The following is a 17,426-nucleotide window of genomic DNA, read 5'->3' on the forward strand; positions in this document are numbered from 1 at the left end:
GATGGTAGAAATGCCTACACTTCCATGTTTCATCATGCTCCTTGAGCAACATAAAATCTGGTAGTATCCTCTGTTTTTCAGGTTACTATTCCCTTGCTGCAGTCTGAGGAAGATGCTGGGCTGACCAGCTGTCAGAGAACAGTGAATTAGATCCTGCTTCACAATTTATACTGAAATCAGGAGGTTTTTTTCCATTTTAAGAGAGTCATCCCTCTTCAGGAAGTAAATACTGAATATGTAGAGAATATAGTGTCCTTTTGTCATATTGTAGTGGTTAATCAAAGAATTCCATGTTTAGGAAACATAATCATGATAATGTTTCATATAGTTGGAGGTCATATTCAGATAATGTAGCACCAGACTTCTAGTTCTGGAGAATTTCTTTCTGCTGGACTTAGTTCCCAGTAGCTGCAGTCTCCAGTCCACTCTGGCTTGCACTGGAAGTTTGTCCTGACATCCAGCCTACTCACCCTGGTTTGATGAAGAGCCCATGTCAGCCAGGTGGAGCACAGTGGAATACAGGCAATATGAGACTCAGGAAATGGTAATTTCTGAGCTGAGTCTTTCCCTGTGACAGGTGTCTGTACTGCAGAGATGATCTTGCCTTTCACTCTGGATGTATTACTCTGAAAATTCATTGTAGGGGACGAGTGAATCTAAGAACAACAGAGAGAGGGTGAGAGGAGCAAAGTAGCTGAAAACATTGAGTTTTAAACTCTCTACATTTGATCTGCTGTAGAAACAAGTGATCTAAGGAAAACTGATATTTGAGGATGGTTATATTTGAGTGACATTTGCTGTTTGCTGTAACAACATAAATCTCTTCAGTATCTGTAATAGGAATGGTAGAGAAAGTTATTCCAGAGCTGACAGCTTTTGTTTCGTCTGGAAGTTGTAGCCAGCTGAAGTAGTCCATTGTACCACTGCTTAAAGAAAACACATTAGGAGGTAAAATAAGCTGTTTGTTTGTGGTTTACTGCAACAACCACCGGAAAATAATAGTATGTGTGACATTATGCTGTCATGGCAAAAGTGAAAGTATTTCTGTTTGAATAGTCTCACTTTTTTCCTGTTGCGTGAAACTTAAACACTTATTTTTGTTATGGTAACAGAATTTCCTGATATTTTAAGAGTAGCTACTCTTTTACAGATGTTGTAGGATTAGTTTCTTTGTATTATTTTTAATTGTTTTAAATACAGAATACAATTAATCTTGCTTAAAGCCATGTCATGCAGTACAATTAATAAAGCATATTCTATGTTAGCATTTCATAGCAAATGAATATAATGACAATTTTACTGAAATAAGCTGCTTGAGGCAGATTCAATTTTCTGACCTGGTTAGGGGAAGGACAGGGGTGGTTGTCTCCATGAGGGTATGGAATGAATGTTTTGGGGTTTTTTTACTTCTTGATTTGTCCTCCTCTTCGTTGCAAGTGCCATGGTTAGTTTAACACTTGCAAAAGCAAACTAAATTTTGGTTGACACCACCTTTTGCATAAGTGACTGCCTTGAAAATCTCAGTTATGTAAGTCTGCTGTCCTGACCTCTGGCTTTCTGACTCCATTCTAGCTGTTAGGTATACTCTACTGAAATATGTTTGCCTTTTTATTTTTCCAGGAAAAGGAACCTCTCAGGGTTATACCACTTAAGGAGGTCCATAAAGTTCAGGAATGCAAACAAAGGTGAGGAGAGAAGCACAGATGCCATTACAGGGGATGTAATTCCCTGCTTTGTCATGGCCAGACTGCCCTTTGGAGAACTGTTTAATAACTTCAGTTGATGTGTGCATGTGGGATAGTCTCTCTTTATGGGACAGGACCTGTTTTTGTGCATAAATCTGGTTTTAAGGGCTCTATATTAGTGTGTGTTTCCAACTTGTAACATGCAGTAGGATGTAAATGCACCGGACAAGGGTGGAACAAAGGCATATCATGGAATCATGAGTTAGAGATGCATGGGTGCTGTTTGATCTGAGCCAGCAATTTTAGGAGTCTCTGTTCTGCTTATATAATCTGTGAACCTTTAGAGGACATTAACTCACATCAGATGTCTGAATCTGGATGAGAACACTCTTTATCCTGCTGTTTCCCTCCCACCAAATGCCAATTTGTTAAGCAATAATTGCCTTTGCAGTAGTCATGATGGATATTGAATTTTTTTTTTTAGCAGGCTACTGTTTAGGACTAATACTTTGCAAAGACATAACAAAATATAAGTGAGAAATTTTACAGAAATTTGACAAGAACAGTAAATATTTCTAAACTTATTAGATGATTTAGAATGTTCCAATTAGAAATATATGTAGTAGCACACATGCCACTGATAAATTAAAGTGTCTTAAGGCTAAAATTAGCAGAAAACCAATAGCAGAGTGGTCAAGAAATGCAAGAGTCAGGCAACAAATACTCTGCCCACCCTAGAATCTTGTTAAAATACAGTGGGAAAGTTGTACTTGCTTTTGATGTATTTTTGTATTTCATTCACAGTGATATAATGATGAGAGACAATCTCTTTGAAATTGTAACAACTTCTCGAACCTTTTATGTACAGGTAATTTCTTCTTTTAAACTTGGGGCAAAACCAAGAGACTGCCATAGTTAAATTCAGCTTTGAAATAGAAGTGCTTCTTTACTTTGACTGTGCCATGATTTTCAGAGGGAAGGTGATATTCAGTATGTTTTATTTATCGTTTTATATAACTATATAAATGTAATAGTAAATTCAGGGTAAGAACTTCAAAAACATCCGGGTTAAGAAACAGAATTTCCAACGGCTTTCAATAACAGAGTGAAGCAGGGTTAGGCTGGTATTCTGGTGCAGGAGAGCTGAGTTGTGTTGACCATGACATGTGTGCTGTTTGCTGCAGGCTGACAGTCCCGAGGACATGCACAGTTGGATAAAGGCAATTTCCGGGGCCATTGTAGCACAGCGGGGACCTGGGAGATCAGCAGCCTCCGTATGTCACTCTGCACCTCACAGAAGATGTGATTAGTTGATGTTCACTTGTGCACATTAAGTTCTGACTGTTTTTTTTTTTTCCTTTTGCCTTTCCTCTCTCCTGTCCTGTAGTAATGTAGCCTCTTTGCATGAACCTTTGTACAGACTGGCATAAAATACTCAGTGTTTTTAGTTGAGCCCTTGGCTTAGTCCTACCTGTATGCGACTTTCTGTGCATTGTTTGTCTTGAACCTGTAGATAATGCAAGTGCTAACCTAGAAAAGTTCCTCTGAGTTCAGTATGATCTTTGTCACTACTACTAGTGTGGAAGTTAAATTGAAACTTTCTAATTCCTCTCAGGTGTTTCTGCTAGCTGCTGCATTTTGCAATCAAATGATAAATATCCTAATTTGTTTTTAACAACTCTCACTACTAAATTATCATTCTCCATTGTTGATAATTTATTGTATTTGCAGATGTAGATTCAAGTTTAAAGTTACTAAGAGATCTCTGCTTGCATGAGTTAGTTTTTGCTGTTGGAAATGTGGTGAGAACAGCATCTCCCAGTACTGAACTGAGGCACTGTGACAAAGCTTAGCATTTCTGAAGACAATATTTCATACCTACTTGCATTTAAACCATATTAGATGTTCAGTACAAAGTGCAAATTAACTTGTGACAAGTAGTGAAAGTTACTGTGGTATCACAATGTCTCCAAGTATGTCCAGATTTAGCACATGGAATACTTTACAGTTCAGATGTTGCATGCTATGGTTTTCATTTTCTGGCTCTGGGATATTTTTTAATAAGCTGAATATATCATTACCCCCATAAGCTGATATATAATAATTTAAATCTGGCTTTTGACTACTTTTGCACTGATATTGTGTTTCTGGTAACTCAGTCTAAGCTCTCAACTGTGTTTTTGGGAGCTGCTTCGTGGTTTTACATAAAACCTCCCATTACAAATTCTCTTCTATTTTGGGGGGAATGAAAATACGCAGATAACTTTTCCTGGTGTATGCTTGTTTTGTTGGTTTTTTTTTTTAATGTGGGGCTAACTGAGCAATGTAGCTATGACTGTCTGCATCACTTCTTGTTCCCTCTGTTCTCTTCTTTCCCCGAGTCCAGGTTACTCTAATCTTAGCTTTGCACTGTGTTCCAGATGCGGCAGGCCAGAAGGCTGTCGAATCCTTGTATACAGAGGTATACATCAAGAACTGGTGAATGCAGCACGTATGTGGGCTCTCATGTAAACTCGCCTTCTTCACAGAGGGCTACGACTAGAGACTAATTTGCACTGTAAAAAAAAAAGCTAAAAATAACGCTACCTGTTGTCATTACCATTCCTGAAAACTAACTCGTCAATAATATCGTTCACTCGCAGGTTTGCACTGGGTTTTTTTTCATGCTTTTAAATGAATTGAAAGCTAAAAACGGCAAAACCACTGCTTGCACTTCAAAGTGTGCTAAACATTTAAATGTAAGTGATCTGATGTCACTGCAGTAGCAAAGTACTAAAGCTGATTTGCATGAGAGTTCATATTTCCATTTTACTTTACATTTGTTTTGAAACTGCGCAAAGGCGAGGTGAGGTCGAAGCTGCCCACAGACTAATCCAGATGCGTGCACACAAAACATGCACCTTGTAACTCCAGTGTTTGGGAGGATCATATTGTAGCCTGATTTGCATGGCATTTCCCTGCATGAAATTATTAGTTCAAACATAGAAGCTTTATAACCTATAATCGATACACTGTCCAAAGCAGTGCAACTTAGGAGCAGTACAGCAGCACGGCTTCTTAACTGTGTAATTGCAGCCAGTGTGGGAAGTAAAATCTGAGTGTCCTTCAGGCCAGATTAGCAAAAAGTCATAGAGATGTTTCTTAACACCCCTTTTGTCCCATTTGTTGGACTAAAATTATTAATAATAAGAAGAATAGTAGGTAAATCACTGAACCATATGTTCTCCTAAAGCAAATGTTGTTCCTAAAGTGGAATATCCTCAGGTAAAGGCAACAGAATAATGAAATTAAATAAGGCAGTGTAAATAATGTGAAATACTTCAGTGAAACTGAACACAAAACTGAAGTCCCAAAACAGTTGCACAGCTTCACCCAATAATATTAGTTCATTTATAAAAAGAAATAATGGTAGCACTTGGCAGAATCCATTAGGATTAAATTTATGAATTTATGCGGTAACATTCTAAGAAAAACTACTGTGAAAGAATAGGTATTTCAATTAGTATGTGTATTTGCATCTTGGACACACATCTGGGATGGGGTTTTTTTGCTAACAAATGTGCTTGAAAAATGCCTTGATTTGTGTATGCCCGTGGGTTGGCAGACTCCTGGAGTTCCTGGACTAACACTGGTGATGGCAGAAGTGGCAGCAGCTGCAGCTCCTGATGCACACACAGTTCACTGCGTTGTCACACAGCATTTGGATCACAGCGTGTAAAACTGGATCCAGCAGTGTTCAGGGGTTTGAGACATCCCTGCAGAACTGATAGATAATGCTGCACAACCTGAGGAACTCCTGGTTCTGGAGATAGAGCTGTAGGTTGGGCAGCCTGCCCTAAAATATCTAAAATGGCACTCTGTGCCTGTGTTTTAGCCAATTAAATCAGACCTAGGTAGTCTGGGACCTTGTTTCTATCAGTAGGTAAATGGTGGAAGATTATTTTCAGTTATTTAAAGGTCGACAGACCAGCAGTTAACAACGATAAACACAAGACAATCGAAAGGAATAGCTTAAAGATCAGTTTCTTCTCTAGGTCCATTAGCTCTGGAAATTGTTACACAGTCTTGATAGCATAAAAAAGCTACTATGTTTGTTTGGTCCCTGGAAGAAATTGGGCATGTGGTTACCCCAAGAAGAGGGAACAGTAAAATGTGCATTACTCCAGGATTTAGGATACAAGTGCTTGATTTATATGAATAGGTTTGAATACACTTTTCTCTTGGAAAGATGTCTCTTGCAATGGCCTTTGAATTGTTTATCTTCAGAAGCTTACTTAACACCTGAGTAAAATAAGGAGCCTCAATTTGCTGGACTATATTACAAAGTCTAAAGAGCTGCTGTGCTTGATTTAAGAAATTTAATGTCTTTAAATGAAGAAACTGATGTTGCTGTCACATCCTGCTGTGAGCTCACACGTAGTAATACACCGCCTGGAGAAAGCACCTGCCTCCTGCTGCCGTGGCTGATGCTTCGCTTTGTGTTATTTTCTGTCTCGGTTTTTTTTGTTGTTGTTGTTGTGTTGTTTTGTTTTGTTTCCGAGAGTTGAAATCTGAAAACTGCATCTTTCCAACACGACCTCAGCGGCTTCATCTGACGCGTTCTCTTCTCTTCCAGGAGCATCCCGAGTCTTGTTCCGAACCCAACCATGCTGTCCGTCCTGCCGGCCCAGCCCCAGCCTCCTCACATTCCAGCCCTCTGGTCCCAGCCCCTCACACCAAACCCCCTGCCTTGGAGAAGCGAGGATTTCACGAGTCTTTTACCAAGGCCAGGCCAGGGAGCTACAAGATCCAGGCTGTCGCTCCAAGAGAATCAGCTTCCAAAGTGACTGACCGGGGCCCCTGGGAACCCCGGAGTAAAAATGGCACTCAGGAACAGGATCCTGGCCTTGTGGATCTGGATGATGCAAGCCTTCCAGTTAGTGATGTGTAGGGATGGAAGTGTTTGGAGAATGATCCATTTGTTCGGTCCTCTAATTTCCTTGCTCGGACTTTGAACCAAAGAAAATTATAGGAAATGAGAACAAAACACCGGAACACTGATGTTATATATATGTGTGTGTGTGTGTGTTTGGGGGCACACACGTGTATATATAACGTGTTTGTATTTTGCCTTTTCAGCTGAGGGTCAGAAATGGACCTTAGGCGTTTTCTCAAAGCCTGATAGTAAATCACTTGGTAGGGAGGGGCCAAACTGCACAATTTAGAAAAAAAACCAACCCAAAACACGTACAAAGAAAAAAAAAAAAGTACTTCTGCGAGGAAGCAAAGTACCAGCAATTTTTAATTCCCAATCTGGCAAACTTACTAAATTTGCAACTAATGCTATATTGTGGAGAACTTATTGCCAACAAATGTGATTATTTAATTTCGCCTTGAACTACAGTAAGATTTTAGGCATAAATGAGAATTGTTTCTCTCCATGACTTTCAGATATCAGGAAATGCACAAAATGTTTCCTCTGTTCTTTAGTATCAGCAGTGTCAACTGATTTGTTATCAGAACAAGAATTCTGAACTCCCTTGGAATTCTAGTTATGGTGCTGTAAAATTTCCACTAAAATAATATTTTGACTAGTCAGCCTATTTTTGATGCACTCCTAAAGGTGGGTTATAACTTTTTGCACATTTGGATTTCAATGGACTGCATGTAGTGATGTTTTGGAGGGGGGGGGAGAAGAGAAATTGGACTTTGGAATTTGGACACTTTAGCTCTTTTGAACTAAGTAGGGTTTGTGTTACATTAGGCTTTGCAGCAATTATGTTTCCTTAACTGTTTAAATGTATCATTTACTGTTTTGAGAGTGGTTTCCTTACCAGTGCTTTGTGAACAGTTCTTGTTTCTGTATTGATCAGTGGAAGACCTCGTTGTTTAGTTTTGTTGTTATTGGTACTGAACTGTTCCTAGTCCTGCAATCGTGGCCTATAACTTTTGGTGCACTAATAATCTGAAGTGCCTGTGTTTTCTCTCACGCTGTTGAAACACTTTTGAGTTAGTTAAGTACACAAACCATTCCCGAGGGTTTTGAGCGTTGGCTTGGAGTCTCTCTGGATAGCATAGTTTGAAACAGCTATTTAAAATAGGAGGCTTGTGTTAGGGATACCAGTGTTCTGGTATTGCACCCACTGGCTGTGCAATATGTGTGTTTAAAAAGTGAGTATTTGTTGTGTGTGTACACTGTGTTATGGGGCATCAGTGATGCCAATGAGGAGAACCTTTTACATTTCAAGTATTGGATTAGATGGTGTGTACTTTTCATCATTCTTGAGAAAATGTTTGCTTTAATCACCCCCCCCACAAATATCTCGTGCTGCTGCTTACTGTGATTCAGATTGTCCAGCTTTGCAATACCTTTTTTGTCTCCTGGAACCTGAGATACATATCATTCAAGTCCATCTTCTCTCCGACTTCCAAACTGACTTCCTGCTTGAGAGATATGGATGGCATTACCACAGCAATTTGTTGATCCCAGGATAGAATAATTGGTGTCATATAAGGATGGAATATAGTTAATTTCAAAACCTTAAATTATATCAGCACCTTCTTTTTGTTTTTTATTTTATCCATAAGCTAACTAACCACTGTGTTAAGGCAGTGGTATCTGTAAATTACTGGTTTTGTTTGACTCTTTAGATATATGTGAAAACTAGCACAGAATTGGAAGTTACTGTAAATGTCTGTACTAGTATTGTAGGTTTTAATTTCTATAAAGATAAAACAATAGCTCTTTAAAGGCTTATTTTTTCACAAGTACATTCTGTGTGGAAGACACTTTGCATTGAAATATTTTTACTGTAGTCTGACATCTGAATTCACTTGCTCTGGTACAGCTTTCACACTGCATGGTCATTTTAATATATTTTGGTATTGGCAATTTTAAACATTGGGTGGAGGTAAAGCAGCTCCATTATGGGACTTTTAAAAAGAGGGAAAAAGAAAAAAAGAGAAAAAAGAAAAGAACTACTGATGTAGTTCGGTAGCATAGCAAAATATTTGTGGTTGGTAATTGTCAGGGTCTCCTATTTATCAGTACTTTTATAAATCTATGAAATTGTTAAATTATTTTAGAAACAGTGCTGTAAATATGTCACATTTAAATTGTCAATAAATCAGTTTGGGTAACTTAAAATAACATCTGGCTGAGTTTCTTTGCACCACGTTAAATGTTTTACCAGGATAATATATTCCTTTTCAGCATGTAAGAGATCAGATTATCCTTTATCCAGCTGCAACATCTTTTTAATCCTGCAAATCTGATCGGGTTGTGGAGCCTGAGAAAGAAGGTGAACAGAATGAGCTGGTTTTCTTTTGCTGTTCTGTTTCTTTTGTGGAAGTTTTATGTGTTATGCAGAGGGTATCGATCAGGTTACTTTTGCATCAAAGGAAGGGGAGATGCACAGTAATGTCAAGTTAATATTTGGAAACACTCAGGCTCCATCTGGAAGGGGAAACAACCCCCCTCCCCTCAGGGGAACAAAATGTAACGTGCATTTTTCTGGCTTTATACTATTGCATGAGAAGGGTTCTCTCTGAGAAGTGCTTTCCTGGAATACAGGCTGTGCACAGTTATCTACATTCCTCTTTGACTGCCACATCTGACTGTGAACTCTGTGCCCCTTTGCTGAAGAGGGAATCGAATCATTCTGTGTGGTTACAGATTTAAACCCACTGTGTTAAAATAAGGCATTTACAGAAATTGTAACTGCTAACTCTGCAGTCCATGTTCCTGAAGGTGGCTGCCAAGGGGTGTAATGGTCCAAGATATGTAATAAAGTGGCATATGCCCTAACCTCATGGAATAACAGGATGTCAGCACCACCTAGGGGTCATGCTCCAGCTTTAAAGATTGTCCAAGTCAGGCATTTGCTTTTAAAGTATATTTCATATATAGAGATTGATCTTGGAACTCCAGTTGTTGAGTCACTGGACTGTTCCACATTTGTTGTTTAGGTGTCTCATTTGTGTTTTTTCTAATTCTTGCTCCTTGTAAGCTTTGAACAGCAATAGCAGCAAATTGATTGAAGACAGAGGATTAGACATAAAGAAGAAATCCTTCCCTGTGAGGGTGGGGAGGCCCTGGCACAGGTTGCCCAGAGAAGCTGCAACTGCCCCATCCCTGGAAGTGTCCAAGGCCAGGTTGGACAGGGCTTGGAGCAACCTGGGCTGGTGGAAGGGGGTGGGACTGGATGGTCTTGAAGGTCCCTTCCAACCCAAACCATTCTGTGATTCTGTGGCCAGAAAGACCTTTAAAATGTCTCATCAGAGCACAGTCTCCTCAGCTGTGGGACTGGAAAAAAGCATCTGCTGCTTTCAGTAGGCAAAGTACACAAAGATGGGAATTTTGGAGGTAGAACAGAGGAATTGGGGCTGCAGGTTGAAGGAGAGCACCAGTTTGAAACATCATTCTTTGCTAACAGCTGCCATTTTAATCATTTTACTTTTTGACTTCTGAGGTTTTGCAATTGCATAAATAGGCTCAGGATTTAATAGTGCACATGGCATCAGAGAGTATCTCCTGTCATAAAAATGGCTGTATTAGTAGAAAATACTGATATTCAAAAGCAAATTTTTTATTCATAGTAAGTCTGTTTTATAATGGATGGAAAAAATTATTGAGCACTCCTAAAATATGCACTCTGAAGGTATGGGATAGAAACATCACTGTTCTTTTAACAGTTCCCTATTAAATAGAGGTGGGAGAGAAGGAAAAAATTAAAGAAGGGGAAATTTGCATAGGGAAATTTAGTCTAAAAGCTCAAATTAAAAAATTGAAGCCCTCTCTGCTATGTATAGTTTTACCTTTTATCTGCTTCATTTAATGTTTTAATATTCATCTGTATTTTGGAGAACTGCCTATTTAACTATTGGATGCTCCAAGCCAGTAAGCTGCTGAAGTACTTCTGAGATCTTCCAGTGACATACTGAGGGCAGCTCTCTGGAAGAGTTAAACCTGAGTCCTGCTCTGTAAGTGAATCGTGTCCCACACACCGTCTGCCTGGTCAGATTGGACAGGTCAGATTTTCTGTGCAACCTCAGAGGAAAAGAAACTGGTACTCATTTGTAAAGGCACTACCTAATGATGTAGGAGAAGTCGAATCCTGCTCTTCAAAGTGGTACTTTTCACACTGTAATTATGGATTTGCATTTAAAACGAGTTTAATTTTGCATATCAATGTGCGCAGTGAACACATCTGTTAAGAATTTAAACCACTCTGTTGCACTGCATTCCCATCACCTCCAGTCTCCTTAAGGATACCCCGGGCACACACCTGAGTCAGTCTGTTCTCAACAGGTGGGTGTCTGCTGCAAGTTTTCATAGCAACAAGTCTATTTTCTATAAATTACGAAGTTTGAACGCTTGTTTTTCAGTCTGTAGTGTGATATTTGCACTCCTGCTTGTGGGTTTGCCCTCTGACAGCAAGAAAACACCATCTGAACACAAACACAGGGTTTGTTCAGATTAGCAAGTGTTTCTTGGGGCAGGTGACCTGGTTTCAGGTGAGGCATTACAAAAGACAACCCGATCGTTCATTCATTTTGTAAATTATGCCAACAGCAATGCTTGTAAGCACCGGGGCTAAATCACCCCTGGAAAAGAACATGGAGCTTTAAATTCCCTGGTTTGCAGCCGTTCCCTTTCAAAGCAACAGCATTTTTTCTGTATGTAGCAATGAATCCAGCATACGTTCTTAAAAAGGGGTTTTTTGAGTAAATCTTTAAGGCTTCTCTTACTATGTTAAACTAAGTAGAGAAGTCCTGGGGTTTTGGGAGGTGGGAGTAGGGATGTTACATTTTCCCCCCAGGAAATCTGGGAGAAGGCCATTAAGGAATGAAGCAAAATGGTAAAGCAGACATAATAAACCTATAAAAGCTCTGCAAAGTCCAGGCTTTTGGAATTTGCTCATACTGGAGGCATTCTGGCCTTCTCAAACCTCCACCAGCCTCATTTCTGGCCAGAACCCTTCTAGACCCAGACTGTCACCTTAACCCCTTTCTCTCCAGCCAAGTGTCCTCTTTTTTTTATCTTTTACTTGCTTCCCAGCCTTTACATGTGTGCCCAGATGTGCAGACTCACCTTGCAGGGCTGGGCTGGATGTCACAGCATCCGTGGATCCCTGACAGCAGCATCGAAACTTTTGTACCTCCAGGAGAATTTCTAGTGTGTGATCTCTAGGTGGAGCCTCCTGTCATCCAGTTCCATGTGAAAAGTGGGAGATGAAATATTTTGCTGCCAAGTCCCTCAAGTGAAAGTGTTTTTCAGACCACTTTTGGCCTCTTTGAGTAGTGGTAAATGTCTGCTGGCTTCGAGAGCCCTTCTGTGTGAAAATGTTATGATGGGGGAGAAATGATAATTTCTGGGTTTATAAAGCCTCTCGGGCTTCTGTACAGATTAGATGGATAACAAAAAAATACACTTTTCAGTAAGCTAATTTATTAACCTCTACAGAGATTTACCTCAGTTATTCTGGAAAGTGAGATGTTAATTTTCAGTTTTTTGTGTAACCGCGTGAAAACTATAAAACTAATATTATAAAATATTATATTTTTAATGCTGGAAAGAAGATTGACATTCTTACCTGGTTTGAGAAACAGAAAAACATAACAGGAGAAGTTCCTTAATACTGGTCCACTTGTTTGGAAGTGAACTAATCAATGGTTTTCACCAAGACCTTGGGATATATTTCCTTTGTAGTGTTTAACTATTAACAAACGTGCATCCCTTTTCTGTGTCATTTATTTAAGAAAAAACGTTGTCAGAACCTGGAGCTTTCCCACTGTGTGTCGTCTTTTCCTGCCTATGGAGATAAGGCTCCAGTGCCTTCAAGCAGTAAGTTATCTGACCATGGCAAAGCCTCTCTGGGTGGGGGAGGGTGAAAACCCCATTATAATTCACTGAATATTTTGGTCCTGCTTCCAAATAGGAGCTTATAAAATCCTTTCTGAACCTGTATTTCTTTTTTTTACTAGAAGCTGTTAATCTCTCCTTAAATAATTGTCTTTATTTAAAAGGGGTAAAAACAAAAAAAAAAAAAAAAAAAAAAAAAAAAAAAAAAAAAAAAAAAAAAAAAAAAAAAAAAAAAAAAAAAAAAAACCCGAAAAAAACCAACAACAAACCCAGGCTTGGATAAATGGATAAATTTGGAAACATTTTTCCATTATATCTATCCATGTATATATACTTACATATGCACATGTATATGTAAGTATAAATGTGTATAATATTTAAGCGTCTAAACATTTTCAAACTTTTTCTCGGACTTGTTAACAGTGTAATGATTTTAACACTAACGCAGTTTTGCTGTCAATTGCCCCTTTTTACTCCTTTGGTCCCTTGTTCAATCAGGCAATTCTGAAATCTCTTTTCTTGCACAGCATAGAAGCTACTGGAAAACAACAGATGTAAAGGGGCTGGTATTGGAGCTTTAATTGAGAACATTACATGTGTTTTCCCACCTTCAGGTACTAAGTTAAGTGAGTTTTGCACACTTGTGGTCACAGTTGGATAAGTTTTTATAATGTTCCCTGGAACAATTAGGTTTGAATTCAGACACCCGGGATGCTGCTTCTGCCTGCTCAAGTGACTCGTTGTTAAACTTTTCCTGGGAGAAAAGACTGAATTATTCTGTGTTAATGTAGTTGCTGACATCCTCAGTTCCTTGGTCACAGCACATCTAACAATTTACAACCCATTAGGCAAGATGAAATGCTGTTAAGTTCATTAGGTGCGTGGTTATCAGCTCCTGATAAAGGTGCACTTAAATAATTATAGAGTGGTAGTCAGTTCAAAAGTTTAATCGGCTTGTAATTAAAAAAAAAAAAAATTGGCTTTGCTCGATTTCCCAGCTCTGTTAAATCGTTCCCTCCCCGCTTTGGCCTTGATGCCTCGTCCCTCGGAAGGCACTTGTGTGTATTTAAACCGCCTTCAGAGCACCTTGTCCGTGCTCCAAGAGCATATGGCAGAGAGCCCTCTGTCCATAGGTTCTGGCGGCTGCCCAGCTGCCGGATAAATTGGATCAGCCTGCTTTGGGATGGTGGAGGATGTCGTCTTTTTTTTTTCCTTTCGTTTGATTAACCTTCTGCTAATTGCTGGTATCCACCCCGCCCTGCGGCTCTGCGAATCTCGGGTGAGGCGACGGGGAGAGCAGAAGTGGCTCGGGAGCATCCTTCCTCCCATCCCCGCTGCCCTTGGGTACCGACCGTCGCCTCCCGGGTCCTTCCCGAGCCGGGAATTCCAGGGGTCGCCTTGTGCGGGAATATCGGGCGTTCCCCGTGGGGGTGCCTGATATTTACATACATTTCCATATAATACGCGTTATCATCTCGCTCTTTCTCCCAGGGGACGGGCTGGCGGCTCTGCGCTCCCACCCATCCCCTTATCAGACAGAATCGTTATCGGCGCTTGCTCTGGATTGCTTTCCCGTAATTCCCGAGGCGGGAAAGAGAGTTCAACACCCCCCTCTTTTTTGCAGGAGAGTGTTATCACCCTTTCCACCGATCTTAATCACCGATTTCGGCGCTTTCACCGCCGAGTCGAACCGCTCGGTGCAGCTGGGGCGGACCCAGAAAGTTTGACCCCGAGAGGCAGAGCGGCGGGGCGGGGGTGTGTTGCGGTCCCGGGGGGGGCCGTGCGGGGTGTCCCGGCCCGGGGGGCCGGTCCCTGGGCCCCGCTCCGCCCCGCCCCGCCGCCGCTTAAAGCCGCTGCCCGGCCCCCGCCGCGCTCACCGCGCTCGCCGCCCCTCGTCCCCTGCCCTCGTCCCGCCGCCGCGATGCCGCTGCGGGGCTGGATCCTGCTGCTGCTGCTGCTGCTCCCCGCCGCCCTCGCCGCCCCATCGCCCGCCTGCCCCGAGCGCTGCGATCGGTCGCGGTGCCCGGCGCTGCCCGCGTCCTGCCCCGGCGGGCCCGTGCTGGATTCCTGCGGCTGCTGCCGCGTGTGCGGGGCGGAGGAGGGCGAGCCGTGCGGGGGCGCGGGGAGCGGCGGCCCGCCCTGCGGAGAGGGGCTGCAGTGCGTGGTGCCGCCCGGCGCCGGCATCCCCGCCTCGGCCACGGTCCGCAAGCGGGCGGCCGCCGGGCGCTGCCAGTGCTCCAGCAGCGAGCCCGTGTGCGGCAGCGATGCCGTGACCTACGCCAGCCCCTGCCAGCTGCGGGCCGCCAGCCGCCGAGCCGAGCGCCAGGGACAGCCGCCCATCATCGCCATCCAGCGCGGAGCCTGCGGGCGGGGTAAGGAAGGGGTGAGGGCTGCCTCTGGAGAGCAGGCGATGAGGTTCGGGACGGGAGGGGGTTGTCCCGGGGGGCGGCAGGTGCTGAGGTTCAGCCCCATCATCTTCATCCCTCGTCCCCGGGCGGTGCTGCCGCCGCCTCGCCGGGAGGAGGGACCGCGCCGTCCCGGGCAGGGAGCGCGGAGAGGGGCCGGAGACAAGGGTTGGCCTCGGCTCAAGTCCGGCGCTCCAGCTCAGCGAGAAACTAGAGCAAGAATGCGGTGTTTGTGCGCGGCTGCCAAGAACCGAGGGGGAGAGAATCCTGTACCAGACTTAAGCGTCTCCCTCCACCCCTCCGAGGAGCGATGACTCCGGGCTCGAAACCGGGAGAAACGGCTGCAAACCCCCAGAAGTGGGCAGGGGTGCAGACCCGAGCCCGGCTGTGCGGCTCCAGCAAAGTTTGGAGAAATAACTCGGGCGCGCTCCCATCCAGCGCGCTTTGTCACAGGGAAATGCCGCGGGGAATAAAGCCAGGAATGCAGGAGCCGTTCGGATGTGATGGAGCAAATGGGTGGGCAGAGCAGGCAGCTGCCTGTCTTGGCCCGGCTTAGCAGATGCGCTCTGATTATTAGTAATAGACTTGCTGGAAAGGGGGGGGGGGCTGTAACAACGTGACAAGCTGACTCTGGGGTTTTTTTGTTGTTGTTTGGGTTTGTTTGGGTTTTTTGCGGATGGAGGTGTCTGCGATAAGTAACAATGTAACTAGTGGTGTTTTTCCTTCGGCATTCTTAGTTGTCAGTGTAGTCAAATCGGATGTAACGTGAGCACTCAGAGCTGCAGGACGGATGCGAAATATTTGTAAACCGTACGAAAAGACATTTCTGGGTTACGAAACTGTGGCTCAGCAGCTGGAGGGGCTGGACTGAGCAGCCCAGTGAAGTGTTCGGTCTTGTAGGAATGGTGAGTGCAGGATGTGACACACAGTGAGGCAAAACCGTGCTGGGATAAACAGGGGATGATCGTCACAAGATGCAGCCCCTAATACAGGCTGGATTAAACCTCGTAAACCAAGGCTGTGTATCCCTTCCAAGCCATTCAAGCACCTTTAGGGGGTAATATTAAAAATTAGCATGAATTAAGTCTTTATTTCTGAAGTCATCTTTTAGGAAGTCAGTGGTGTTTGAGTGAGGATTCATTCTTTTCGTAGAGGTTGTGCCATTTCTGCACTTCTTTCTTTAAAAAACACATCTTTTGCTACGTTTAGTCGTTACCTCTCCAGCAAAAGAATCTTGTGATGTATAAGTTCAGTTTAGGCAAAATCCTGATCCTGTGTTACAAATCAAACTTGGAGCTCTGGTATCGATACAATCAAGTTTTTGTGCCCCTGCCTTTCCCTTCAGTATCAGGGCTGTGCTGTGTTTGAGATGTCGTCGCTGGCATTGGCTGACATTGGAGACAATTAAAGCTTTCACACCACAGTTTCCTGACCTCCAATATAAGATAATGCCTTGTGGTTTTTTTTCTCGATTCATGAAACCAATACTGTTTTCCTGCTGAAGGTTTGCAGAACTGGGGCTGTGTTTGAGCTGAGATCAGTACGTGCCTCTGCAGGGTTGTGCAGAAAATGCACAGGCTGCATAGGGACCCTGTCTGGGAAAGCTCTGCTGTCACAGACCCATCATGAGCGTGGCCAGACAATCATTTTGCCCTGTTGCACCTCTGGTTGGAGCGATGCTTGTTTTCTGTATCACCAAGGACAAAAGGAAAGTGCTGGAGAAGCCAACCAGTACCACATGTTTATCCCTAGGCCACAGCAAACAGTTGCTGCCAGCAAAGCTTTTTTCATATGTAAAGAACCTAAAATAAACGGGAATGGAGAGAAGGCTATAAAGCGCTTGAACTGCTGTTTTGAAAAGCCATTGCCTAATATTTGGCTCCTTAAGAGTTGTTAATTATTAATTTTACTTTCAGTTCATTTTCAGGAGTACTTTTTGTACCCAGGGATTGAGTTATCTTCAGTAATTTTTTTCATAGCAACATACCCAAATGAATAATTCAGGCAATACAGTGCAATGGCCCAGGGAAAGGAAGGGATGGGGATGTAGAGGAAGTGTTTGTAAAGCATTTTTGTTGTTGTTTTTAAGTTTCACACAGCTTCAGTAGCTGGTCAAGTGCAATATTGTGTATATTGCATAAAATACAGTAAAACTTTTTGTCTTTTTCAATTTTCATCTGCTACAGTCCACTCCCAGTGCTGTTTTTGTCCTTCAGTGTTTTCCAGGGCATCTGTTCAAACACCAGCCGCATTTAGGAGGATGAGAGAGAGGCAGGAGCAGGTTGTTCTGGATCTGTGTCCATAAGGGGGATGTTTTCCTATGTAAAATGGGGATTGTGAATCTTCAAAAGTCAAGAAAAATTCCACAAGCCTCAGAGCTTACTTTGTCCTCATCCCTACACCCTGCAGAGAGGATGGATGTGGAGCAGGTGTCCTGCACCGAGGTGCTGCTCTTTGGGGTGCAGGATCAGCCCACAACTCTCTCTGCCACCC

The 17,426-nt window shown here is 42.8% G+C and overlaps 2 protein-coding genes across 8 annotated transcripts in view; both read left to right on the forward strand.

Moving 5' to 3' along the window:
* PLEKHA1 (pleckstrin homology domain containing A1) overlaps positions 1–8,811 on the forward strand; it is a 32,756-nt gene extending 23,945 nt beyond the window's left edge. For 3 of the 7 annotated variants that reach the window (XM_017809293.1, XM_017809292.1, XM_017809294.1), the window contains exons 9-13: positions 1,621–1,685; positions 2,490–2,553; positions 2,870–2,959; positions 4,072–4,146; positions 6,301–8,811. In XM_017809293.1, the coding sequence (XP_017664782.1) occupies positions 1,621–1,685; positions 2,490–2,553; positions 2,870–2,959; positions 4,072–4,146; positions 6,301–6,615 (609 nt within the window). In that variant the 3' untranslated portion in view covers positions 6,616–8,811. Of the gene's footprint in view, positions 1–1,620; positions 1,686–2,489; positions 2,554–2,869; positions 2,960–4,071; positions 4,177–6,300 lie in introns of all 7 variants that reach the window. The other 4 variants (XM_017809296.1, XM_017809298.1, XM_017809299.1 and 1 more) reach the window with 4 other exon arrangements.
* Positions 8,812–14,420: 5,609 nt separating this feature from the next.
* The window catches only part of HTRA1 (HtrA serine peptidase 1), a 33,040-nt gene continuing 30,034 nt past the window's right edge, over positions 14,421–17,426 (forward strand). Inside the window, exon 1 of the mRNA XM_017809302.1 lies at positions 14,421–14,900. Coding sequence (XP_017664791.1) covers positions 14,450–14,900 — 451 coding nt within the window. The 5' untranslated portion in view covers positions 14,421–14,449. The remainder of the gene's footprint in view (positions 14,901–17,426) is intronic.

This window comes from Lepidothrix coronata, unplaced genomic scaffold (genome assembly GCF_001604755.1).
Source record: "Lepidothrix coronata isolate B3197 unplaced genomic scaffold, Lepidothrix_coronata-1.0 Scaffold25, whole genome shotgun sequence".
NCBI classification, from domain to species: Eukaryota; Metazoa; Chordata; class Aves; order Passeriformes; family Pipridae; genus Lepidothrix; species Lepidothrix coronata.